Genomic DNA, 27,880 nt, shown 5'->3' on the forward strand with positions numbered 1-27,880 from the left:
TGACGTGAAATAAACCACGCCCCCCCTGGGGGCGGTCTCTTTTACCTCTGGAACCATGATGAGAGCCTCGTGTGAGTACTTGCTCCTACTATCACGGGTAATATATTAACATTATATGTATTTTATTTGGGTAAATATGGCCACGAAATAGTCTTAACAATGATTGACTTTAACAGTTTTATCATATTTTTCTCTTTAAAGTCTTTATTACATATTTCCCCTGGAGTGCCTTTTTTAATCTTGCAAACAATCTTGTTTCACGTTGATCTTAATGGCACTAAGGACTATTCTATCCGATTCTATTTGTTGTATAGATACCTCAAAATAAGATCTAGCTAGTATTGACCTAATATCATGGTATTGATATATCTGATTGAATTATATTTAAATAAAAGCAGGATTTTTGTCCCATCTCAATCTATTGTTTACCCCTATTGCCACCAGAGACAGTACTTAAGTCCTGTAAACAAGTCCCGGCTTGGCTCCTCTTCTTTGGTTAAATAATGCCGTGCTCAATTTCGCTGTAAATTGAAATGATTGTGAGTCAGAAAAAGGATTACGATGACATAGCATATTGATCTTTTTTCTCTCCAACTGAAATCTGTCATTCCTTTCTGATTTAGTGCAAACACAGCACGTCACTGCAATCTTGCCTTCATTTTTGGTTAGTAATCAATTCCTGGCAGAGGCTGCAGCACTAGTATACTTTTTAAAGCTTTGTTCTGAGAAGGTTATATTATTTCAATTACCTGGCCCTGGGGGATTTTTTTTTATTAAAGAAGACCGGAATAGGAGAGCCCTGTTTTTGACTGTCCCTTTATCCAGCTAAGTAATTTAGTCGCCTCATTTTCTCGGCCAGGTCTCTCCCGAAATACGAGACCTCAGTCCCAACAGGGTTTGATTTCTGGCTAAATGAATGCCTTGATTGAATGACTTTTATGTTCTGCCTATCTTTGTTTATGAGATATTTTATTACGTGTGTATATGTAGTGCCTCCTAGTTCTAAAAAATAAACTGCATTCATAAAATAATAAACAATATTAATTTTAATAAGAAGCAAAAATACATGAGCTACCATACAAACATGGATTTTTAAAGATACTCTTAGGTCAAGAAGTTAGTATTTATTTTACATTCTATGAGCTTCAAGAAATGGGAGCTGCCATCTTGCTGCTACTGGTACCCAAAACACTCAACAAGGCTGGTCAAAAAAGAAAGTAAAATGGTGTCATAATGGTCTGTGGTTTGCAATAATCTGTGGTCTGTGAAGCCCTTTGAGACTCTTTGTGATTAAGGGCTATACAAATAATCATGACTTGACTTGACTTGAGTTTTGGTCACTTTGACTCTCTGTAGTAGGTATTCTTTCTTTCATTCTGTCCCTTTAATAACTTGTGTTTGTGTCTTACTGTGTTTGCATTTGTTACCTGTGGGGCGAGTTTCCTGTCGGGTTTGTTGTTGGGCCGCGCTGCTCTTTTCTTCTGGGGATTCTGGAAAGCAACAGAATTATATTGAGACTATAATCATTTATCGTTTTGATAAAAATACATTTTTAAAGAATGTAGTCAAACAATGAAATACAAATGTTATAAAATAAAATCATCCTTGCCCAATAGAAGATTCCCCCGTTGGAATATTCCTTGTGTTATTTTATGATTTATTTAAATAAATATTTTGAGGACAAATAAAATAAAATGACCAAAATTCTTTGCCTCTGCCATTTACAATCAATTGACCAATTTAAGTATTGTGTTTTAACTTTATTAGAAAAAATAAGTAAACTAAGAAATGAGATCGGCATATACATATACAGATGACTACTGAACCATCAAATAACTGAAAGATGGCATAGCCAAACACAATGCAGAACATAATGCACAATCTAAATTTTTGAAGTAGCAAAACCGTAAAAAAAACGTGTTATAGCGAGGGATTAATGTAAAGGGAATAAATGTGCTGCTCGACCCCAGTCTTGTAAGTGGTAGCAATACGTCCCAAACAACTCCCGTCCTTCTTTGACCAAATACTTTTAGAATTTGAATTAGAGTTGCAACAACAAATCAATAAAAAAACATTCAAATTGATAATAAAAAGCATTGGCAACTATTTTTATCATCGATTCGTTGTGTCGCGCCATTTATGAGCCACTGATCTCGTAAGATCAATTTAGATAAGAGTACAGTACATTGAATTTCTGTGTGACATATTAGTGCGCCTTTGGTCCGACAGTTTGCGCGTCGAGACAGTTTTTGTAAAAATAGCATCTTGTTTTTTTTTTTAAAAAAAAACCTTTTTTATTGAACGTCCCATCATTACAAACAAAGTTAGAATGAAACAGTGAACCCAAGAAAGTTAACAATTTTCAAGGGATCAGAAAGTGCTGCAGGAATACAGTGGGGGAAAAAAATCTGAGAAAAAAATGTACAAAAAAAAATAATGAGTGATGACGTCTCAACACAAGGGGCAGATTAGCATTTGCACGTTGGGAATGTTTATCATATTCAAAGATTTAACAATAATGGCAGCCTTAAGTTGCCACAAACCACCTTTAAAGTATTTATTACATGTTTACTCTGGAGTGCCATGTCTAATCTTGTTGCATACAATGTTTCACAACCTATATATATATATATGAAAATGCAATACAGCCTGGAAAACATGCGCATGTCCTGCTAGGGTCCAGCAGTGGGGACATTGAGGAGGTTGCAGACTGCATTACTGACTACATTAACTTCTGTATGGACAATGTTGTTCCTATAAAAACTGTACGTTGCTATTCCAACGACAAGCCCTGGATCACGAGCGACATCAAGTGCCTTCTGAACCAAAACAAGAGGGCCTTTAAAGATGGTGATCAGCAGGAGCTAAAACGAGTACAGAGGGAGCTCAGGGTCCAGCTCCGGGAGGGGTAGGAGCAGTACAGGAGGAAGTTAGAGAAAAAGCTGCAGAACAACAGCATGAAAGAGGTGTGGGAAGGGATGAAAACCATTACTGGCTGCAGCACCAAGCAGGGTGTGGCTGTGGACGTAGATGTGGGGAGAGTCAACCAGTTAAACAACTTTTTCAACAGGTTTGACCACCCCAACTCATCCTCACCCCAGAGTACTGCAGCTGTCCCTCCCCCTCTGGACACTAGCGCGGAGGACATCCCCCCACTCAAGATAACTGCAGCCCAGGTGTGTGGAGAGCTGAAGAGGCTGCGAACCAACAAGGCAGCTGGTCCAGATGGAGTATCCCCCCGACTGCTGAAGGCCTGTGCGTTGGAGCTGGGAGACCCTCTACAGCGCATCTTCAACCTGAGCCTTGAACAAGGGAGGGTCCCTCAGCAGTGGAAAACATCCTGCATCATCCCATTCCCAAAGAAATCAAGACCTGAGGAACTCAACGACTTCAAGCCGGTCGCCCCGACATCACATGTGATGAAAACCATGGAGCAGTTGCTGCTGCACCACCTGAGGCTACAGGTCTGTCACGCCATCGACCCTCTGCAATTTGCTTACCAGGAGAAGGTGGGAGTGGAGGATACTATAGTCTACATGCTACACCGATCCCTCTCTCACCTGGATAGGGCTAAGGGGGCTGTGAGGATTACATTTTTGGATTTCTCCAGTGCCTTCAATACCATACAGCCTCTGCTACTTAGTAGGAAACTGACAGAGATGGTAGTTAGCTCACACCTTGTAGAATGGATTTCGGACTACCTGACAGGCAGAGCACAGTATGTGAAACAGGGGGGCTGTACATCGAACACTATGGTTAGCAGCACAGGATCTCCGCAGGGGACCGTGCTCTCTCCGTTCCTATTCACTCTGTATACATTGGACTTTCAGTACAACTCTGAGTCCTGCCACGTGCAAAAGTTTGCTGATGACACTGCGATCGTGGGATGTATCAGAAGTGGGCAGGAGGAGGAGTACAGGAAATTGATTCAGGACGCAAAACCACCTGAACACCACCAAGACCAGGGAGATGGTGGTGGACTTCAGGAGAACTAGAACTCACCCGGTTCCTGTAACAATCAAAGGAGAATGTGTAGAATTTGTCCAGACCTACAAATACCTGGGTGTGCAGCTGGACAACAAACTGGACTGGACTGCCAACACAGAAGCTCTATGTAGGAAAGGTCAAAGCCGACTTTACTTCCTCAGAATGCTGGCCTCCTTCAACATCTGCAAAAAGCTCCTGAAAATATTCCATGAGACAGTTGTGGCAAGCGCCCTCTTCTATGCGGCAGCGTGTTGGGGAGGCAGCGTCACGAAGAAGGATGCCTCTCGTCTCAATAAACTGGCGAGGAAAGAGAGCTCTGTTGTGAGCACAGAGCTGGACAGCCTGACAACAGTAGCTGAGAGACGGGCACTGAAAAAGCTGTGGTCAATCATGGACAATTCATCACATCTACTACACAGCATTATATCCAAACAGAAGAGCAGCTACAGCGACAGACTGCTGTCACTGTTTTGTACCACGGACAGACTGAAGAGATCTTTTCTTCCTCATGCCATGAGGCTCTTTAACTCCACCCGGCAGAGTAAAGGCTCACATTAAACCACACCCCCTACATTGCATATTACCAAATTTTATTGCAATGGGTATTCTGTGTAGCACTATCTAGATACTCTATATAACACGCTACAGTGGGTATTAGCACGTCACATTGGGTATTTGTATATTGTATTCTTTTTGCTTTATTATTTTATTGTTTTCAGCGCAGGGATGCTGCTGGAAATGTGAATTTCCCTGCGGGGATCAATACAATATCTATCTATCTATCTATCTATCTATCTATCTATCTATCTATCTATCTATCTATCTATCTATCTATCTATCTATCTATCTATCTATCTATCTATCTATCTATCCATCCATCCATCCATCCATCCATCCATCCATCCATCCATCCATCCATCTATCTATCTATCTATCTATCTATCTATCTATCTATCTATCTATCTATCTATCTATCTATCTATCTATCTATCTATCTATCTATCTATCTATCTATCTATCTATCTATCTATCTATCTATCTATCTATCTATCTATCTATCTATCTATCTATCTATCTATCTATCTATCTATCTATCATACACATGGGCGACCTTTCTATGGCTGTCATATCTACGCACATCATCATCACCAAGGCAACACTGTTAGGAAAAATAACATGCCACAATACGGGCAGGGGGAACCATTGCTGTATTGCAGTATTGTCTCTCTCCCTCCCAAGTAAACCGCTTCTACTCAGTTTCAAGTGGAGAAGACTGAAGACGATAAACAACAAATTGGGTTACAAAGTCAGCAAACGAAAAACTGTGCTAAAATTGGGTCTGCTTTGCTAATGACGTTCTCTCTTCTCACCCGCCTGCTCATCCAAGTGTCTGCTCAGCATATTAAAAACTGATAAATCATCTTCCACTATTCACTTGAGCACACAACGTAACACACACACATTGCCGAGTAAGCTTATCGTGGCTCTCTGTTACCATGGAAACAAGCTACTCTGCAGTAGACAACAACAAAGGAAGAAAACGGTGGGTGGGAAAGTAAAGGACAAAAGGGTAAAAATCCCCCATAATAACAGAGGTGTTATTTCCAACCCTGTTTTCCTAAATGAGCAACCGTATTTTCCACACTATATGGCACATTAGATTATAAGGCATGCCCTCCCCCCCAACTAGTCTTCTGTGACATTTTTCCTACAGTCAAGGCAATGATTACACAATCAATAAAATATTGCCTTATTTGTGCATTGATTGATTAGTTGGAATGCAGTTGTCCCTCGCTGTATCACGGTTTACTTTTTGCAGTTTCGTTACTTCACTGAGTTTTCATTATGCATTGGCTTAACAGAGGAAGATGCTTGGACCTCTCTACCTGCTAAACCTGCTCAGAGCCACATGCGGGTCTTAGGAGGCTGGAGTGGCTCCATGGTGCTTTTTTAAAAATGGTTGATAATGGAAAAATGTATGGTTTCTGTGGGACAGACCTGCAAAGTAAATTCAGTTTTCCATAACATCCACATGGTGTCATGAACCAGGACGGAATCTCGGACCCAATTGCGTTTGTTTCAAAGGAATCTTTATTAGACAGAGTTGTCGGAGCTGGCTTTGGACACCAGTGTTTGTCGGTCATACGCCGCTTCGGACAGAATGGCAGTTCCGTGACAGGTAGGTGGAATAGGTACAGCTTAGCAGGCAGGTCGATGGCCAGGGCGGGAGAGCAGGTCGAAAACGTGGAACGGAAACAGGTCAAGCGAGAGTAGTCTTAAGTACTTGGTAATCTGGCGAAAGTCACAGGGATACAGGAGTACGCTCTGACATCCTCCTCTGGATGCTGACCGCTTAAGAGGAGAATGTCAGCCAATCAGAGAGCGTGCTCCAGCGCGCCAAACGATTGCCCCAGGTGACTTCACTTAGGCATTCATAACACATGGTGGAAGCATGTAAAGTTAAGTAACCCAACAAGTTATTATTAAATTTTAATTTGACAGGGCAGAAATTATTTGTAAAAAAAAATGCGTAAAGTTGTTTTTTTTATTTGTTGATCTAATACTTGAGCCTGTAAATTGGATTTGTTCTTAAGTAATAAATAAGTAAATACATAAATAAAGGTTTCTACTATCACGTGAGGTTTTTGGAATGCATATTCACACTATTTTTAGTCACGCTACTAAATTATTTTTATGCATTGTCTGTATCCCCAGGAATTTTGTGGATAGAACCTGCCGCTCTTGATCCAGTGATCCAGCTTTATATCTGGTTAAATTCAATGTTATGCAATTGTGCACAACCATCCATGCCCCTAGCAGCCTGGTGGCTAGTATTTGGTGCTCTTACCCTTGTTCCTACCCAGTTCGATCCTTGTTGCCATAATTTAATGCATTTGTGATTAATGATAAAATGTATTGACTGATGATTATTTTCACAAAAATTATTTCCAATTTTGTCTGCATATAAGGCGCACGTTCAATTTCTGGCCTGTTCGATGGATTTTGGTTGTGCCTTGGTTGTGCCTTGAAGTCCACAAAATACGGTAGATAAAGACAATGTTATAGAAGTGTAACTTTCACGTTGTCAGCATATAAGGCTTTAGCTTTTTTCGTTATTTCCTTTTTTATGTTTAAAGTTCTCAATGTTTCAGTTCTTCTTAACCTTTCATCACAGTTATGCCAACATGCTGACTTTAACATTTCTTTTCTCGTCCGCACTACTATTTCCTTTTGATACTTTTCCAAAATGCACACTACCGTTCTGCCCACTGATTTTTCCCAAATGCACTTGAAACTTTATTCATCAAAGTGAGGACAATCTATGGATCTTAAAAGGCTTATCAATAAGCCTACCTGTTATTGGGATAATCAATCCTGGTTTGGAATTTAACGGATGTTGGAAGTACTTGATCAGGGTTTTGGCAAGTAGTGTTTGGGGGACATCACTTAATAAAAGGCTGACAAAAAAGAAACTGACCCTTCCAGTCAGTGAATTTCAAGTACCGTAAATTTTGGACTATAAGCCGCTACTTTTTTCCCAAACCTTCAACCCCGCGGCTTATTCAGTGATGCGGCCAATTTATGTAGCGGCGCTCGAGTGCAAAAGGTAAGATTTAGACCAGTGGAATATATGCACCGAGGAAGACTGCAACTTCTAGCCTTGTGCACAAATTAAATTAGCGTAGACATATCCTCATCATGCAAATTGCAAAAAGAAAGGCACATGACGTAGCTTTCAAGCTAAAAGCAAACGAGCAGTCCGATAAAGAAGTAAACAGCTACTGCACGTAAACTTCACTATGCGAGCGTGTTGCTAGCGTATTTTTGAATAAGGGAGCGTGAGACGATGTCTATATGACAAAGTCTCTTTCCCATACTGGGGAAGACGACCTTGATGTCATCACTTATATGGAGGACGGTTTACCGTGATTTCTACAAGTACGGTATGTTTTTTTTGACAGACCCGTTTACTGTGTTGCGAGCGTGTTGATAGTAGCGTTTTGCTACCTTTCACAGGCACGGTTTGGGATGAAAGTTAGAATATTATAATTAAAGCTTTGAAAACTCTCTCGGTGTACCGTCTTTCTTTGTAAATATGTGTAACCGATGTATAATATGTATTTGCACCTGTATATTTTTGTAAAGTATTTATTTGAGACACTTATTCTGATATGTTTTGCGAATTAAAAAAGAGGGGCGGAGCAAACGCGGGCTGACGGGAAGTGGGGTAAAGGGGAGTGAGACATGTTGTCGCGGCGGACAATAGTGAATATATATTTTTGTTTTGTAAAAAAGAAAAAAAGAAGGAAAGAAAAAACACTTGTCGAAAATACCGAATATCGGGTTAAAGAAATTACCCAAATTGGGTCACACTTTTTTTGTAATCCCATCGCCTGAATCGTTATCGACATTACGATCCAGCTATTTTTGTCTTTCTTTTAAAAGAAAATACTGTAAATCTTCGTTTGTTTTTTGACTGGCCAATTAACCTGACATGCATGTTTTTGGAATGTGGAAGGAAACCGTGGTGCCCGGAGGAAACCCACGCAAGCACGAGAAGAACATGCAAACTCCGCACAGGAAGGTTGGTAGCTGGGTTTGAACCCATGACCTCAGAACTATGCCGCACACGCGCTAACCACTCGTCGCCGTGCTGCCTAATCCTAATATGATACTTAAAACATTTTCTGGCGATTGCATGAAAATGTCTCTTTCTGTTGTCTAAAGCCGTCAGTGTCAATTTGCTGGACATTTGGTGAGGTTATAAAAAAGGGGTGGGCAAACTTTTGGAGTCGCGAGCACATTGGGTTAAAAAAATTTGGCCAGGGGCCCGAGCCTGGAAATACATCCAATTTTTCTAATTTGCTATTATGAATAAATATACATGCAGACATCTGTGTGATATTTTTCTGTTTGTTTGTTTCTAGATTGATTAGTTTCAGTAAATTGGTTTTCAAACTCAAAGCTAAATTAAAGTTTTAAGCAATTACCTTGATATTTAGTTTTGTACAATGTCTTAATTACTTTTGTAGTATGACTAAAGTAGCAGACTTGTAGAAGTACTCTTGCAGTAATTTAGTTTTTTTTTTTTCAATATTTCCATGGTAGAATTTTTGTCATATTTCTGAAACATTTTGTAGTAGTACTGTAAGTGCATTTCTTGTATTATTTCTGTAGTAATTTTTTTTTTCGGAATTAATGCAAAACAATATATTAAGTCACAGTTATTGAGCACTCAATGTACTATTAAGTTTTGTAATAATATTGTAATATATGTAATTGTAATATGTAGTATTTTTTTTAATGGAATTTTGTTGTCAACATATTAAAGGACAATGGGAATAATACTGGCACAAAAAGAAACAAGTTTTTTTGCGTAGTTCTTTATTTACTTTTATACATTGTCATGTTATTTTTTCACGATTTTTGTTTGGCAAGCCGTATTAAATAGCCTGGGCCACGTCAACCTCTCTACTCGCTAAACCTGCTCAGGAGTCACATGTGAGTCATTGGTGCTCTTTACCGTCAAATTATGATTTAATAGTAACCTTGTTGTTTTATAGCACAACTGCATGGATCAAGGAAATGCAAAGCGTGGTTTACCCACCCTTGGGCTATAAGAACATTATGCAGCATTGGCAGCTTTTGAAAGGGAAAATGAGTGTTGAGTATACTTGAACGGAATATGCAATGTAAGTTATACACTGTACATGTATAGAGTATTCTTCAAAGGATGTACAAATCATGCAATATTCATGTGCTGGGAAACTGGTACAGCAAGAAGATCTAGAGCACATGTGCATATAGGGCTGAATAATTGTTTTCATGGGGAGCTTTATAGAAGTTACTTCATCATTTAAATATTTCATCTAGACGCTTTAAGAGCAAGAAACCTTTTAATTTTACATACAATATTCTGGAAAAGATATCTTATTTATTGTGAAAAGTTTATGAAGATCTTTAACATTACATACTTTAAAGTGTTACATTTTTTTTGTATTTTTTATAAGCACATTTCATATAGAATTTTCCATTCTATGTGTATTTGTGTGTATCATTAATGTCTATCTATGTTTGAGAGATTTTAGATTTTCCCTTCTTCCTATTAATAATTCATCACATCTAAACAGAAACATATTGTAGGTGGCACCCACGTGCTGATTCTCCTGTTGCCTTACGCTATTGAGTTTCACTACAAGTAAGAGTCCAATATTTAATACAGTTATCATTTGTTGATTCCCAAAATGAACGTAATTAAGACAACTTTATTCAAAGGCTACTAGGTAGTATTTTACTTTATCTGAATTTCTCAGCAATGCCTCTGTGCTTTATTGTGTTTTGGACTGTACAACTGCCATTAGTTGTAAGAATCTCACTAACTGGGCATCATCTGACAGTCTAACTGTAATCAGAGTCGATAACGTTAAAATATCGTTGCTTATCTTTGCAGCCTAAGTCAAGCTACTTTTGTCGCACATGCTAGTATGTGAAATTCTTAGACAGGCTTGATCAAACTTCCTTTTTCATCTTTTTGGAGGCTTGGGGTGGCATTTGGAATGTACTTCACCGTGTTATTATATTTGTTACTTTCACTATTTTCATCCAAGGATCAAAGAAAACCTCAACCAATCGTGTTAATTCATTCTCTTTCATTGATATGAATGGATCGTGCATTGTGTTCTGAGAAGACAGCACACAGCAAATGTAATCACTGGGGCAGGTTAGGGAGGGCTTTGTGTGTTGTGTGGGTTTTATTGTCTGAGTACGCAACTGTGATAGGCTGGAGCATGGTGTCAGTCAAACAGCCAAGGCGGATGGGTGCAACGGTCAATGTGTACGCCCACCTAAAACAAACTGCAAATGCACGGCTACAGCTAGCTTTTAGCGGCTCGTCACATGGTAAAAAAATCGTCAATTAAATCAGAAAGTCAGAAGAGTGCAAAAAAATAGTGATCACCAGCAGGTGCTCTGTGGATTGTTATCGTATTCAGGAAGCGACTAAGGGAGAGAGGTTGCAGGTTTGGCCTAGACTAACAACTCTCTTAAACCACCTCTGCCAAGCCTGTATCTCACAAGATCTATTACCCATGGAATGGATGACCTGAAGTTACAACTCGTGGGAAACTGCTACATTTGGGACGGTTGTATTTTAATCATCGTGGAGACCTGGCTATACCAGAGGAGCCCTGATGCTACCGTGCAGCTAGCTACACTATCGACCGATTGAATACGCTAAAGGAAAAACCATTAGTCTCCAATCAAGCGGACGTATAACAAGCACCAGGACCCATGAAAAAAACTTTCCACGAGTGAGCCAGTTAGCAAGGCGCTAATGTGTTCCCCTGCAACCAGCTCCCTCTCTGAGAAGGTATTCAGGTATGGTTCTTGTTTAATGTTCCTCATATTTGGGAAATACTGTGTAATAGTTTGCCACCGTGGGTATTTGTTCTGACATTAGACCTTGGTTATAGCAGCATCAGATTGTGTCAACTTTCACTCAGGGAAAAAAATTTGACTTAAAATGTGATAATTAACACAATAATTATTGATATCGACCGATGACAAAGGTTTTCTCGTGACAACAGTTTTTCTCAAATCGCCCAGGCCTTATACTGAATAGACCTTGGACCCCCTAACGAAGATAAACAGTATCAAAAATAGATGGAGTTGAGAAATAAACAGCAAAGGTTTTTAGCAAGACCGTAGTTTTATGCAAAGTGTCGGACTCTGTCTATAAGGACTACACTTCTTATCTCACAACACTTTGCATAACTAGTCACATGCAATTGTGCACTTTTGAAATGAAATGAAATGATCTGCATTTATACAGCGCTTTTCAAGTCAATGACTTCCCAAAGCGCTTTACAATGTGCTCCACATTTCCCAATAGCGGCCTTGCAGCCATGTAAGGCGCTAACCTGCTTATTGGGGGTATTAGGGTTCAGTGTCTTACCCAAGGACACTTCGACATGTAACACGGACGAGCCGGGATTTGAACTGGGATCCCTTGATCCCAAGACGAGCGCTCTACCTCCTGAGCTACTGCCGCCCGCTACTTTTCTGTTGTATGCCTTTGAAGCAGATTGAATGAATGCAGAAGTGATAAAAGAGGCGCTAAAGTTAATTTGCAGCAGTGCCGCAGACATAAGGGGCAGCCGATTGTTGATTCGTTTTATTAACCAGGGCAGACAAACAAGAAATATTTTTGTTCCCATTGTTGCTTTATATTTCCACTCAAGAGATTCTACACACTATTCTCATTAGTATTAAAGATGGACTTTATTTAAAGCGCTGTTTACAACAAAAGGAGCAGTATGTTGAAGCATTTGAAGGTCATAAATCTACTCTTTATGTGTCACAATAGTTGCACTTGTAAAAATTACCAAACGCAGTTAAAATATTTTATTTCCAAGCATTACATTTATAGGGAGTCTGATGCTATTGGATTGAATATCATAGTTATGTGTGCATGTGTGTGTGTACAATTTTTAATACCTTGCAGATAGAATGTTTTCCTATTAGTTGATAAGTTTTCTCATTTTACAAGGTTCCTAAGGCTTGAGGCAAGTTAAATTCAAGACTTTGAAAGACTTTTTAATGCCTTTTAAAATCAAATTAAGGACCAAGTAGACAAAAAGGAAACACGGTGGAAACAAACAAAACAAAAAACAAAATTATTTTTTGCACACAATACATTGTGCCTCTTACACATTACCTGGCACAGCTTTTAGCCATGGCGAAAAACGTTCGTCGCACAGCCACTTCACATTAAATTAACACTTTCCCATGGTCCAAAATAAATGTCTCCTTCCGAAGTTGCTAGGTGTATTGTAGGCAGAGGTAGGTAGAGTCGCCAAAAATTTTACTCAAGTAAAGGTACAGTTACTTCAGAACAAAATTACTCAAGTAGAAGTAAAAGTAGTCATCCAAATACTTCTCATCTCATTAGCTGCACCGCTTATCCTCAGTAGGGTCGCGGGGGTGCTGGATCCCATCCCACCAATCATCGGGCAGTGGGCAGGGGACACCCTGAACTGGTTGCCAGCCTATCGCAGGGCACACAGGGACAGACAACTCGCTCGCTCATTTACACCTAGGGACAATTTTGGACCGGCCAATCCACCTGAAATGCATGTCTTTGGAATGTGGGAGGAAACCGGAGTTTTTTCTTCACAAATGTGCTCAAGTAAAAGTAAAAGAATTTCAAAATACTCCTCGAAGTACAAAATTTCCCAAAACTTACGTAGGTTAATGTTATGGAGTAAATGCACTCCGTTACTACCCACCTCTGATTGTAGGTAGAAAGCATACGTCTGCTCTGAAAGGCCAGACTGAGACCACATCCCTGTTTTGTGTGGTTGATTTTGAGTATGTTTTCTTTTTTAACTTACTTTAACTTAATTTAAAAATATATTAAAGCCTGAAATAATAATACAGAAAAATGTGTTTATCCTGCACTTTTTACAACTCTTTATTATTTCACCATAACAGTTAAAATATAGTATTTACCAGCGTTGTTCTTGTTTTACTTATATAAAAAAATATAAACCAAAAGTGTGTGAAAAACAATATCACTATAAATAAATATTTTTCCTCCAAATCCCTTTTGCATCATAGAGCATGAACTATGAAAAAGAGAAAGTGTCTTCACAGTATATTTTATGGTGGTTATCAGTATCAGTCTGGAGAAGCAGGACGTAATCAGTTATTGCTATCGGTGGGAATTAAAACAGGTATTGTGCATTCCTGTACCTTATTTGTGTAACGGTACTCAAAACAACTTATGCAATAATGCAAAGAAGCTATGAACTGGTATAAAATTCACAGGGATTACTATTCATCACAATCAAAGGTTTTACCCCACAGTACAGTATTCAAAATTTACTTTTCAACATTTGAAATGCAAAGACTTTAAAGGATCTATGCGTAGCCCGTCAGGAACTCCATGAAACACTTTCTGCATGCAAATTCAGTCTCAGGCTTGCTGTCTCTGCTGTAGCCTGCTAAGCAACAGCAGCACATTACTGTCAAGTCCTTTAGGCTTTGCTTGTTAGTGGGCATGATAGATAGATAGATAGATAGATACTTTGTTCATCCCCGAAGGGAAATTCACATTTCCAGCAGCATCCCTGAGCTGAGAACAATCGAGAACAATCGAAAATAACACGGGAGCTGCTGGAGTGGCTGCCATTCGTGACGGCGCCGGAAGAAAAGATTCAATTTGAATCATGTACAAACAAACAAACAATTGAATCATGTACAAACAAACAAACAAACAAAATATTCATGTTTCAATAAGTGGAGTGTTAATAAAATGGGGGGAAAATAATTTCTGATACTGATATAACCAGGTAAAACTAATTTTAAGTTACCTGTCCAATGAATGTTGTGCCATCTCACCTTGCAATCAGCTTACACATTGGAAACAAGATACTGAAGCTCAGGTGGGAAGCACACTACTAGATTTCCTTCATCCATCCATCCATCCATTATCTGCACCGCTTATCCTCAGTTGGGTTGTGGGTGTGCTGGAGCCCATCCCAGCTATCTCCCGGCAGAGGGCAGGGGACACAGCCAGTCGCAGGTCATTTCTTTTATTTTATTTTTTAATTGTCAACAATGTCAGATTTTCTTTTGGGACATTCCAATTCAGCAGATTTAATTCCAAGGCAAAATCATACCAACACTACTGTTTTATGTGGTAATCTACCGCTTTTCTTCCCTTAAAAACACCAACCAATTTAAAAAGAAAATCGACCATTTTTATATATTCAAACAACCAAAATAACTACGGACTCAAGACTAGTATTTTGGTCTACGGCTGCTGTATCTTGAAGCAAGAGTACTGTACGTCTTTGGTGCGTGAATAAACAACTCCAACAATCGCATTAGAGTTCCGTTTTGGTAAAAGTTGGTCACTTCCGGTTTTAAACAAACGTATGTTTTGACTAAGTATTTTGGAGATGGATTGTGTTTTGACCATCAAAAAGGAGCGTGTGATAACATCTACCACTTTTTAATGTCAACAGATTGTCATGTATGCAAAATTAGTCATTTAGAGCACTGTTTTCCAACCAGTGCTCCATTAAAACTTGTTTGGTGTGCCGCAAGACTTCTTTATTCATGCAAAACACGTTCAAATGATGTAGAATGGGGAATGTGTTCTAGCAACCCATACTTTTTTAAAGTGCCATAATAGACCAAATAAATAAATTCAAAAAAATATGAATGGGGTAAAAATAAATAATATTATATGAACATTATAGAAGCTTATTTTTAAATCAAAAATGGGGATTCTCAAATATTAGTCATTTAATATTTGATAAAATTCTGAACATTTTACAGCATTGGAAAATAAAAACATTTGTTTAATGTTTTTCCTCCTATGTTTTTTAAAAATCTCCACAGAGCCACCAGGGAAGTACTCAAGAGCCACAGGTTTCTAATCCATTGGTATATTTTGCCAGAAATAAGTTGAAGTTTAAAGATGGGGTGGATCGTTTGAGGTGCCCTTAAAAAGTTGACAGAATATTTTTTTTTCTATTAAGTGTTTGTTAACAATCCCCAAAGAGCCCTTATAGTTTTGTTCCCACTTCGCCTATATGCTTTTATCTTACTTTTAGCAAAGCTGTTCCAGGACACGCAACATATTAGGGAGAAGGAGAGGGGAAGTGTTGTGGAGAGTGGCTTTGTGATTGTCATCACCATTTTTGTTAGTGTAGCATAACAATAGTAAATGACAAAAAGGTCTGTTTTAAACAGAGTCCAAACCCTTAAAAATATGAAAATAAGAGTCGATTGGAGCATTTATAAGATATGCACGTACTCGTGAGTGATCTGAATGAGGCTGAGATCATGACTCTACGTCAGGTAATGGCAGCAGAGAGTGACATATTTTCAAATTTCGGAGAGCACCTTTAAATCTATTATAAAATAAAAAATAAGATATAAAAAAGTATAAAGTTATTTTTATTTAAACAAAACTAGTCCCAAACTTACAGTATTTACTTCTTGCAATGGACGCCACAAATAATGAATTCGACTCCAGACACTTTGAAAAGTATTATAGAAATCAAATGTCCCAAAATTATTGAAAAATACATTCTAATGGTGTGCATTGAGATTTATTAAATGAAAAGAAGCGTGCTCTGGCTCCAAAATGTCAGAAAAACACTGACTTATGGACCATGCCCGGGGTATAGGAGCATAAATTAGCAACCCCAAGATTTTAGTTCCCGATGAGAAGTAAAAGAATGACAACTTTCCCGTGCGGTGAGTAAGCTTAGTATTTTGTTTCATAACCATTTTTCTTTTTAAGTACTTCAGTGAAGTCCAATCCTATTATCTTACTCTGAGTACAACATAAATTGCATGGGTGCACACATATTAACGATTACACCAGACATTATTTTTTTTCTTTCTTTCCTTGATTTTTTTCTTAATCTAGTTAACCTTCACTACTTGTTGCTTTACCATTTTTTACTTGCCGTTAAGCACACAAACATGAACAAACGATGAAAAGGAAATGGAGAGTGACATGAGGATGTGAAGAAGTGGGGAGGACATGGAATGAATGAGGTGGGAGTAGACGCAGTTCTTTGTACACATGCTTCAGCTCGCTTTTAACCATTTATATTATAGATGTGTGTGTGTGTGTTTCTTTCTGAAAACCTATTTGTATGTGCCACAAAATACAGTATTCCTTAATAAGAAACTGTTTTAATGACTTTGCACAAACGAACAACCATTTCTACAATGCATACTTTGCATATTGATCAAAATTCTCTGTGTGTGTCTTCATAAGTTGTCTTTTAAAGTAAAGTATAATTTTGCTTTTTTACATGTGAACCCGTTGTGCACTTGTAAGGTCAATAGGACTGTTTGCAGCAAGGGACTGGTAATAAGGGGTCATTATGCAGTGTGCCTCACTCACCTCAGGGTCGCACTGCACCTTCAATTCATCCAGAAGACAGGACAAAAAGCCAACTAATTACAATCATTTGTCATTGTATTTGGACTCGTTACATTTAAGTTCTTAATGGAACTTTAGTCAAATCTTTACATGAAAATGTAGTTTTACAATTTTGCAACTGTAGTTGCTGTGTCTAGTGGTGCACCAAATTTGCTGGCCTGGAGAGGGCGCCACCAGGCTGTACTTGTCCAAGACAGACCACAGAAAATGGTGGTTAAAGGATAAACACTTCCACCCCAACTAACACACCCACTTTATTACCCACTTAAAGAGACAGTGTTTATTATTTGACCATAAGATGTCACTGTATTATGCAGTGCACCTGAAACCAAGTGCTAAATAGCATAAGGAAGAGACTCAAAGTGACCAAATATTAGGCACTAAATAATACACACAGCCACTTTTAGGCCCAATCATGCCCTTGCGTTGGCTGACTCCTAGATTTGGCCAAAGATTACCAATCGTAGTGACACCTCATGACCTGAAAGCCAACTGCAGCAAATTTGAGATTTTACATGTGAATCTCCGATAGGAGAATAAAGTCTGTCACTCCACACATACAGTACAACGCCTCGTTTCAAAGACATTTAACCTTTTACGCTCATTTACGCCTCTGGGTACCACCACACCTTTATGCAATCCTCACTTTACATGCAGATTTCTCTGAGACGTACAGTCAAGGGTGTCAGAACCCAGAACAGATACAGGACCCAATCGCGTGATGTTCTCACACAAGCCTTTTATTTTATGGGAAATGGGGAGTCATGCACGTTAGGAAGCCTGTCTGGCGTGAAAGGACAGGAAGCCAGAGACCGGCGAGACAGACTCCAATTGCCCGAGTTGATATCGGATAGATGGGGTCGATACTGGACAGGAAGGGACAGACAGGATTGACAACAAATCAGGAGATCGATAACTAACGGGAGGAACTAGACGGGAACGAAAACTGGAGAAAATAACAAACAGGACAAAAACAGACGGAAAGTAAACTGGAACCCGACAGGACAACAATAAACGGGAACAATACCGGACTGGAGATCTCACCGAAAAACAGGACCAAGTCTTGTGGGGCAGGAGTTCGTTTGACGGGCTGACCCCGAGGCAAGAGAGTGCTGAGCTTTATATACACAGAAAGTCAATCTCTCAACGAGCTGCAGCTGGCACAACACGGGTGGGACCAATTGGGCACCATGGCAACCGTGACACACACGGGCAGGGCCAATTGGGCACCACAGCAACCGTGACACACATGGGCAGGGCCAATTGGACGCCATGGCAACCATGACAAACGGGGTCTGTTGGTGTACCACCATGAGTGTAAATTGAATTTGAGACTTTGCCCCATATACTTTGGACTGAACAGCAGAACATTGTTTCGGCTTCGCATACACTAAAAAGGAAAACTCACAGGGAAGATTGCTTTGACCCTCATTCTATCTCCGAGCCTGATGCACTCATGAAAAGAGCCATATCTGGCTCGCGAGCCATACATTCCTGACCCTGAATGAATCCATGACATTGCAGTTTGAAAGAGATGCTCCCTAACACAACAACATGTTGGGATGTTCCTTCTCCCTGATGTGATGTGAGAACATAAAAAAAGGGCGTCTCTGACATATCTGATGGGCTACCGACAACCTTTAGTGTGATTGTTTGATCTACGTAGAAAATAGATCAAGCAATGCATGAGCCATTAAGCGTAGAACGTGCAACTCAGAGCCTCCTTCGGCATCCTAATGAGAAACAAATGCAGGATCTTGCCGTTCCTTTCCATGCTAATTGAGCTGGAGTGGCGACATTGATAGCAAATATCCTGTTGTTTTTCTCCAGGGTCCTGAATATGAATTGAGTATAATTTGAGTAATAGACACTAAAAGAGGAGCTGTGGAATATTTGTTATGACTACCGAGACAGTTGTGCTGGAATAATAGGCCGGCCCCCTACCCTGGCATTTACAGAGAAGATTGATGGTAATTGTTGCTAGCCATGTCAGCATTTTAGCAGAATTTCTTTTTTGTTTTTTATGTATACTGTTTGTTCCCTAAACATTTTGGTGAGAACGGTTGATTTCAGTTCAAAATTGTGTTCAATCTGAAAATGTCATTTTAATATGACATTCAGGTGTCACAATATTTCTTTGGACCAATCAGCGACCTTGGGTTTCCGCTAAGGCGCTTCGGAATAAAATATATTATTATTATTATTATTATTATTGTTGTTGTTATTATTATCTATTGTGAAAGTCTATAAAGCACACTAGGCAAACTCATGGACTACGATATCTGCGAAGTGAAGGCTCATACCACTACACGCCAGTATTTCCATATCGATAAAAATAAGTGGTATAGAGAAACAAATGATACTAAAAATATCCAAGGAAATTTTGTTATACAGTGGGACCTCAATAAACAAGATATGTTCCTGGATCATGCTTGTATCTAGAATTGCTCGTATCTCAAGCAAATGTCCCCGATACGCAATAACTGAAAACAAATAAATTTGTTTCCAGCATCAAGTTAACCCTTAATAGGTATAAACGATCACTAACAACACTTTCAAAAAGCACAATAATTCCACATAATGTTACAGTAATAAGATAAATATGATGATAATAAAATAACTTTAAAGCTCCTATGTCTAGTAGTAATGTATGGAATTTCTCCCAAATTGGATTTTCTATTGTATGTCGGGCAAAATCTTTGCTCGAATCCCATCTTGATTTCTCGTGGCTCGTATGGAAGTTATCACTGTATTTAATTTACAACATATATATCTTGTGAATTTTTTTTTTCAATGATGATTTTCGTGATTGTGACTTAAATAAATAATCAATTCAATTCTTTAAATAAAGGAGTAGTTCACTTTATTTTACATACCAATTACCTTTAGCTACATTCATAGGTTACATCCGGCCTTTTGAGGACAACCATCACCCTGATGTGGCCCTCGGTGAAAATGAGTTTGACACCTATTATAGAGGGAATTTTAGCATTTTGCAGGCTAAAAAAGAAATAGCTAGTACTGGATTGCAGTTCCTTGCTCATGCAATGATACAGCACTGTAGGGAATAATAAGGCAGACCACGATGTCCCCACTCCTGCAACCACTTATTTTAGGACTTGTAAATCTATCTGACTTTGTCTCAATTTTTCCTGCCAGAACTTCCTGAACTGTCACTACTGTGTGTGTCAGTACCTCCCACTGCTGCAGGCTGCCAAGGCAATAACCCTGTAAGTAACACTGGCCTTCCTTTATCTTTTTATCATTTGTCTGCTGTCTTTTTCCTATAACATTTCAAAGAATGCTTCAAGTACAATTGGATGTTTGAGAGTTACTTTGCAGAGAGAAAACGAAAAATTAATCTTTCGGCAGGAATGATGTTATTGGAAATGACATCAAATTTAAGCATGAAAACACACTGCTCATTTTGACCTGAGCTGACCTAGTTACAACAATCAAAAAAAAAACATGGATGCTGGCCCGCAACCACACGCATATCAGTATGGGCCCATGTGTGAATAAATCAAGTTAATGTGCTTCAAACAGACAAGCGTATTGACAAGCAGTCAGTTTGTAAGACTGCGTGAAACTGGGGTTGGAAAACATCCCAGATTAATTACAAGGGGAACCATCAGGATGCTTTGGCAATAGACTTGAAGGACATTCCCTCTTCTTTGATGTCATTTTGAGTTTTATGTGGTGGCCATCATTGTATTTTTGTTTTTTTTTCTCTAAGTCCTGAGGTGTGTTTTGAAAGAATTCTGTATTTTCCGCACTGGAAGGCATGCACTCAAAATTTTGTCTTTTGTCATAGATATATATCTACACCACTTATCCTCAGTATGTGCTGGAGCTCATCCCCAGCTCTTTACAGGCAGTGGGCAGGAGACACCCTGAACTGGTTGCCAGCCAGTCGCAGGCCACACAGAGACAGACAACTCACTTGCTCATTCACACCTAGGGACCATTTGGACCGGCCAATTAACCTGACATGCGTGTTTTTGGAATGTGGGAGGAAATCAGAGTGCCTGAAGGAAACCCACGCAAGCACGGGGAGAACATGCAAAACTCCACAGAGGAAGGTTGGATCGAATGAGTGCAATTTTCATGCCGTGATTGATCAGGCAAAATATATTGCTAACTACAATTGCAAAAATTGGATGCAACAATGATCAAATCCAGCTCACAGTAGGGAGGAAAACAGATCATATCCTTTAAACTCTTAGGGATTCTGATAATAAATGATAAAAGAATTAGATACATACTTCTAAATTAATAATTGCATAAATATGATAACACTCTGATAAGTATTTCCGATTTTTGTCTCTACATAAGGCGCATGTTCAAATTTCTGGCTGATTTAGGGTTTTTGGGTGCGCCTAATAGTCTGAAAAATATGGAATATGTTAAGATGTTTATTTATAGTTTGGGGACAAGTTGTCCTGAAATACTAATAAAGTTTGAAAGTATGCATTAGTTACAACACAGAACTTCAAATCAGTATTACAACTTTCTTGACAAATATGAAGAAAAAATATCTACCTATAGAATTTAGAATAATTCTCAAATGTTTCAAACAGAGGAAATCAATGACTAATGCTACAATAAAAGGCAGACAATCGAAGACAGAAGAATTGTAACTCACTTTTAGTTCGGGTCAAATCGCATTTCAAAATTTACATGAGAAAATGCCTATTTGTCCCAAGCATTGTTGTATGGAGGAGAAACTGTCAAATATACATCGTGACTGAAACAATGTGATCATTTCCAAATGGGCTGTGGTGGTGGTGGGTTCCCTTAACCACTAGGGTAGTAGGGGCACCATTTACTGTGGTGCTTCTTGGGCAACATTATTTGTTTGAATGATTGATAGAAGAAGCATCCAACATTTTTTCGAGGACCGGTACATTAACTGCCTCAGGAAAAGTTGTTTCTCTATTAAGCGCACCAAACAGCATCTGAGTTTCACCATGCTTAACATGTGTAAACAAACTTTACCGGTCTTTTTCTGTGCTGTGAATTAGCAGGTGTCAACTCATATTTGGCCATTGTTGCCATGTACTGTTAGAGAGTGTAATTGACCGACAGTTATTTTTAGTCTTCTAAGCAATTTTCCAGCAACCAACTGTATGTCTGGACCCACCAGTTGAGAAAAACATATTTAAAAGATACATCTCATCATTGAGTAATTTAACACAATTGTATGGTAGCCTCGTCTTTTTTTGTGTTGTCTATGTAATTATTCTTTCAAAAAATTAACACAGAGTAGAAATCCCTGAACAGTTGGTCTAACTATAAAAAATGTGATGAAGAATTGACCCGTGGTCAGGGTCCAGAAATGTCCTCTAAAAGCATGAGAGGAAATAAATCTCTTTTACTGCTGGATTACAGAGTCATCCACTCAAGTGAACAAATGGGAAACATCCCTCACACACGGTCACTCTATACTATAATTTGCAGTTGAAATGGCAACAGTAAAACATTTTCACAAGTAAATTCAACCTACAGAATATAATTTATCGGATAGTCTTTTCCCTAAAACGTAAAATGAATTACTCCACTTGACCGTAAATATTTTTGTGGTGGTATTGTGCTTTTTTCCAGGTTGTCTGCAACAGAACATAAAAATAGATGAGAAATGTCAGGTACCATTATTTTTTTCTTTTCAGCTGAGTACTGAAAAAGCCAAACTGAAGAATCCACATACTGTACATGAATGTTCCAGTTCACAGACACATTAACGGTCCCTCCTGATCCAATCAGAGTGGACTGTCGCTATCGCGCAACATCTTTCATGTAATCTGCTCATCCGTGAGAGGAGAGTGAGAGTGTGGAAATGGAGGACAGGAGGCTGTCGTTTTCTTTCTTTTTATCCCTGTTACATCATTTCATAATTAGGAATGAACATATTTGGGCGGATAGCTGGTTGAACTATGCGGGAAAATGTGAAAATGAAGAAGGGAATTACTGTACATTCCGGACTATAAGTCGCACCTAAAAACCCCAAAGTGCCCAGAAAATTGAGTGCACCTTATAACGCAGTGAGCCCCACAGACCGCAAAATAAGTGTGATAAGATTGAAAATGCATTTGCTTCTTAATACCCCTTTTTCTAACATATTATGTAACGTTATTTTGTTGTTGAGTTATTGTTTTTGATCTGTTTTTTATTTTGATGTTCGAAAAAATTTTTCATTCATTCATTAATTTTCAATGCATGCAGTATTTATAGGTGTAAAAAAACGTTGCTGATCAGAATCACAAAACATTGAATACAACAGGAGCCGAACCCCGGTTGCAGTTTCGAGTGCCAATGCTTAACCAATAGACTACCAGGGAAACATAAAACAAGTGGAAAGCCATTTGATTTAATCTCATTACCACATCAATTATACTCGGTGCTAGAAATACATTTTAGAGAATGGAGAAATAAAAAATTTGAATAAAGAATAAACTCAAAGTCTGATTTATCATCATATACACCAAAGAGTAGTTTCCCTCATCGTAGTTTTTCATGTGTATTTATAACTTTCTATCCATTCACTAACATTTATCTCTGGCACTACAACGTAAATATGATAATGAGATAAAATCCAATGCCAAATCCAATGTCATCTGTATCACTAGCGGTCTAGTGGCTAGGTATTGGCTTTCTCACTTGACTTGACTTGACTCATTGGCACGACCCAGGTTCCATTCCTTTTGCATACAATGTTGTACAATTCTTGTCAGTGAAATTTTTCAACTAATAAATCATTGCACTAATATTTACCATGGGTGTATGAAAATGTGCCAGCAAAATACGGTAGCTCTGACTGGAGGTCAAATTCCATGCGGTGTTTAGTCCACTACGCTATTTTTGGGTGGTGTGCCTTATAATCCAATGTGTCACGGAAATAGATTGATCAGAACGAGGAAGTGGTCAAGATCAAACAGATCGGGGGAGAACAAAACCGGAGCAAAAAACGCAGGCAAAACGGGGATTCACAGGGTTTGGCAAAACAAGAGCAAAAAACACAGGCAAAACGGGGATTCACAGGGCTTGTCAAAACAAGAGTAAAAACACAGGCAAAAACGGGGATTAACAGGCTTGACATATCACATCAGGGTTTAGCAGGAGTTTTGCAGATGCTCCAACACCAGGCGACTCACAGACAGTGTTTAAGTGGTCAGGGAGCAATTTGTCAACGCGTTTCAGCTGGTGTCCATGGACAGGGCCAATTGGGCGCCGTGGTAACCATGACAGAACCTGGCGCCACACGGCGGGGACCAATTGGGCGCCATGGCAACCGTGACAAATTCAACTCATGAAACATGACGGCCACAGAGACAACAGTTCGAACAAAGTCTGCAAAAATGTGTGAGTACTCCACACTTCACAGAAAAAGTGTTATGGCACGGGAGCACCACGATGGTGAGGCTGCGGAAAGAAAAAAACAACAAACAACATGGAGTCACCGAAGAGGATGACGGGAGCGCAGTCGATTATTTACTTCATTTTTTGTTTGTTATTTGTGTTTTTAAGAGTCGGAACTTCATCTCTGGTAGCTAGCTGGTGCGTGTGTGTGTGTTATACACAACATACAATTGTACTTTTTAGCAGGGTCGTTAGCACATGAGAATGGAAACCCCGAAGAGTAAAACTGAGTCCAGATAGAGAGTTCAATCTCAAAATGGGGGTACAAAATGCCCAAAAACGTAATTGCCTACATACTGTATATATTGTTTGGAAGAGATCAACCCCAAGATGCAAAGACTACAAGGAGATTAGAAGGATAAACAAAGAAAATGAGACTGAAAGTTGAAAGCAGCTATTCAGTCATCATATAGCTCTTTTTTTTGCTTAAAATGCTGATTCAAGACAACCGAAAGTGCTGAGTCAGCTTTTTCTGACATTTTTCACATCTAGGGTAATCTGCCTGATTGCCTGTATAAGATGGTAAACCTTTTCTTGGGTGCACAGACACACAAACAGACAAAAAAAATGATATACTTAGATCCCAAACAAAATCATTACCACCACTCTTGCTTTGCTTGCAGGTGATAAATATGAAGGATTGCGCTGTTGTAAGTCATGCCTTTACAATGCCTGGTATAACAACATACACTTACATTCAACTAGGCACAGAACATGAAGCCTATTAAATTCTAATAAAAAGTACATTAATTTACTGCATTATTATGACATCACTTAAAGCCTGATTAACTTCCTACCACAGAAACATTAGCATCTATGGATGTTATTGTCTAGAGAATGTCCTCTGCCAGCTTGTTACCTTAGCAACACACACACATGATGCCGGCACTGTGATGTAGCCCTAGCAACCGGGCAGCTGCCAGATTATCATGAGCTCAGGGTGCCAGCTCCTCACATTCCACGTCTCCACTTTTCCCGACAAGAGACGGTCGCACATTGATGATGTCATTTATTTTAAAGCCAAGACACAGGCCGAAAAGGGGGGCGATGCAAAAAAAAGAGGGGGTGTGCTGAATGGCAGTTCAGGACTGAAGACAAGAGCATGAGGAAGAACATCGAAGGAGGCTGGGAACAAAAGATAAACGCAGGGCACAAAGAGAATAAATTTTGAAGCGTAGAAAAAATATTTAGATGTCAATCCAATAATAGTACAACACGTACCATTGCGTTGAAAGGTTTTGAACCACAGACAATAAACAAAGGCAGTCAAAACTTGACTGGAAGAAACATTAAAACATTTGTATTTTATGCAAATGTATCATATCATTGTTTCAGCATCAAATGTAGAGTGCATATACATGGTGAAAATACCTTAAGTATTTGTGTATAACTTAATTAGAACTCGAAGTTTGGATGCGCGTTATACACAACGTCTTTGTTGTAACAGGATTTGACCAGGTCCCATTTGTGAATACGTCGAAATCTAACCAATGGGCCTACAGTGGAATAGGTTTCAGATGAAAAGGCATTGGGTTTTATCTCATGATCATACTATCTTTAGTGGGTTCCAACAACCTCACTCAAGTAGAATGCCCAGCAACGCTAAGCCCAGCAACGCCAGGCCTGGCAACGCCGAACACTCAAAATGGTGTAAGGTTCACCAGCTATGAAATTGTACAAAATACATTGTGAGGAGCAACAGTAAGTGGGACGTTTCTGGGACGCGACTACATCTTTCCTGGTCTTTACAACTCCTGACTTATTTTTGAGGGTCATGACTTGTCTTAGAGTTTCGATTTCAAATGAACTTTAATTGGGGTTGTTAAGGGTATGTTATGTAACATTTGACCACTAGACGGCACTGTATTGTCTAATGAGAATACAAATCAGTGCTAATTCTAATTCTAGAATTCTCGTGCCGGCGTGATGAAGGGGCCTATCGAGGAAGAGCCGGAGCTAGCGAAGCGGCTAGCGGCGTTATAAGTCTTCGGTACCATCCGTAATCATTGTAAATGCAAACTCACGACCAAATAAGATCATCGAGTGCTGGTGGAAAACATCGAAGCGCACAGGGAGCGCAGTTGCTGTGTTTTGCGGAAACGTGGCTCACGTTTAGCATTCCGGACGCTAACGTGTAGCCACCCGGAGCTACCCGGAGCAATCCGGCTTCAACGCCGCTAAACAGAGACACGAAAGCCAGGGGAATCGGAGAGGAGGCGGACTTGCTAACACGAGGTGGTGTATCCCTGGATTTTCACAAAGAAAAGTTTTCCATCTGCCGCAGGGATGTCTCTCTCTCTCTCTCTCTCTCTCTCTCTCTCTCTCTCTCTCTCTCTCTCTATCTATCTATCTATCTATCTATCTATCTATCTATCTATCTATCTATCTAATTGAGCAAGATACCAGACAAGCATCAAGCTAACTACTAGGTATGGATTCTGCTTTGTAAAAGAAATACAAATTTCTCGACCTATCAATGTTTATCAAAATTACATTGGTATTATGGTTAATTTAGTTTTGAATCATTTGATTCAATGTTTTTGACTAAATGAAGGTTGTTTGAACCACTAAGAGGCTCTAAATATTACACATTGTCCCTTTAAGGGTTAGGATTTAGTAAATCAAGGTTAATCAAGATAAAGTAATTAGAATTTCGTTATGTCAATTGAAGTCCTCAGAGTACAAGTAAAATGAATTACTGTAAATAAACCATTAGAATCAATATCTAATTAATGTGTATGCATGTGCACGACCAAGCGGTTGTGGCTTGAATAAAAACTTGAATCAGGTGCAATTTAACATTATCATAAACTAAATGACCAATCAACTAACTATAAGGAATTACCCAGCAAAATACATTTCTAAAAACATTAACCCCTTGAAGTACAAAATGGATGTGAGCATCATCTGGATTCAGGGTTTGTACACCTTTTTCATGCCAAAATTCAAGCACTTTCAAAAGACTTTCAAAGCAAATTTTCCAATTTCTCCAGTACCATTAAAAAAAGAAACCTGCTGTGAATAATGTATTTTGTAGAGCCACAAATATATCTGCGATTTACATTTGCAGATTCTAATCTTGCGAGTGCATTTATCAAGAGATGATTTTTACGTCTTGAGGAAATCTTGGGCGATGATGCTTCATAGGATAATGCCATACAAACTGACGCCAGCTACTTTTATTCACGAGGGAACAAGAAACACAATCGCCAGAAAGCTGGGTTGGGTTATTTTTAAGCAGAATTGTTGAAAAACATGGCAACAATTTCAAGCATATACAAGCACTTTACACTAAATTCCATCCTTCAAAATGCAACAATAAAATTCAAGCATTTCCAAGGATTCCACCCCTCCAAATGAACCCTGGTAATTCCTCTTGGAAGTGGTAAATACTTTGAAGGCATGTGATCCTGTTCTACTTGGAGTGTCTCTAATCTAATCAATCACTCACTGTAAGCCAGTTCAAATTCAGCTGCTTTGAAGCACTGACCCATTTACCAGCAC

General features: G+C 39.1%; 1 protein-coding gene and 1 long non-coding RNA gene across 5 annotated transcripts in view; one reads left to right on the forward strand and one right to left on the reverse strand.

Annotated features, from left to right (window-relative positions):
• LOC148369732 (uncharacterized) lies at positions 1-26,591 on the forward strand. Its single transcript, XR_015850036.1, has 4 exons — positions 1-97; positions 8,507-8,572; positions 20,120-20,190; positions 26,285-26,591. It is a non-coding gene; the product is annotated as an uncharacterized LOC148369732 (long non-coding RNA).
• mtcl2 (microtubule crosslinking factor 2) overlaps positions 1-27,880 on the reverse strand; it is a 92,047-nt gene that overhangs the window by 39,235 nt on the left and 24,932 nt on the right. For all 4 annotated transcript variants that reach the window (XM_088331890.1, XM_088331891.1, XM_088331889.1 and 1 more), the window contains exon 5: positions 1,428-1,490. In XM_088331890.1, the coding sequence (XP_088188016.1) occupies positions 1,428-1,490 (63 nt within the window). The remainder of the gene's footprint in view (positions 1-1,427; positions 1,491-27,880) is intronic.

Source organism: Urocampus carinirostris, chromosome 3, assembly GCF_059441175.1.
Source record: "Urocampus carinirostris isolate Australia breed hairy pipefish chromosome 3, RoL_Ucar_1.0, whole genome shotgun sequence".
Classification (NCBI taxonomy): domain Eukaryota; kingdom Metazoa; phylum Chordata; class Actinopteri; order Syngnathiformes; family Syngnathidae; genus Urocampus; species Urocampus carinirostris.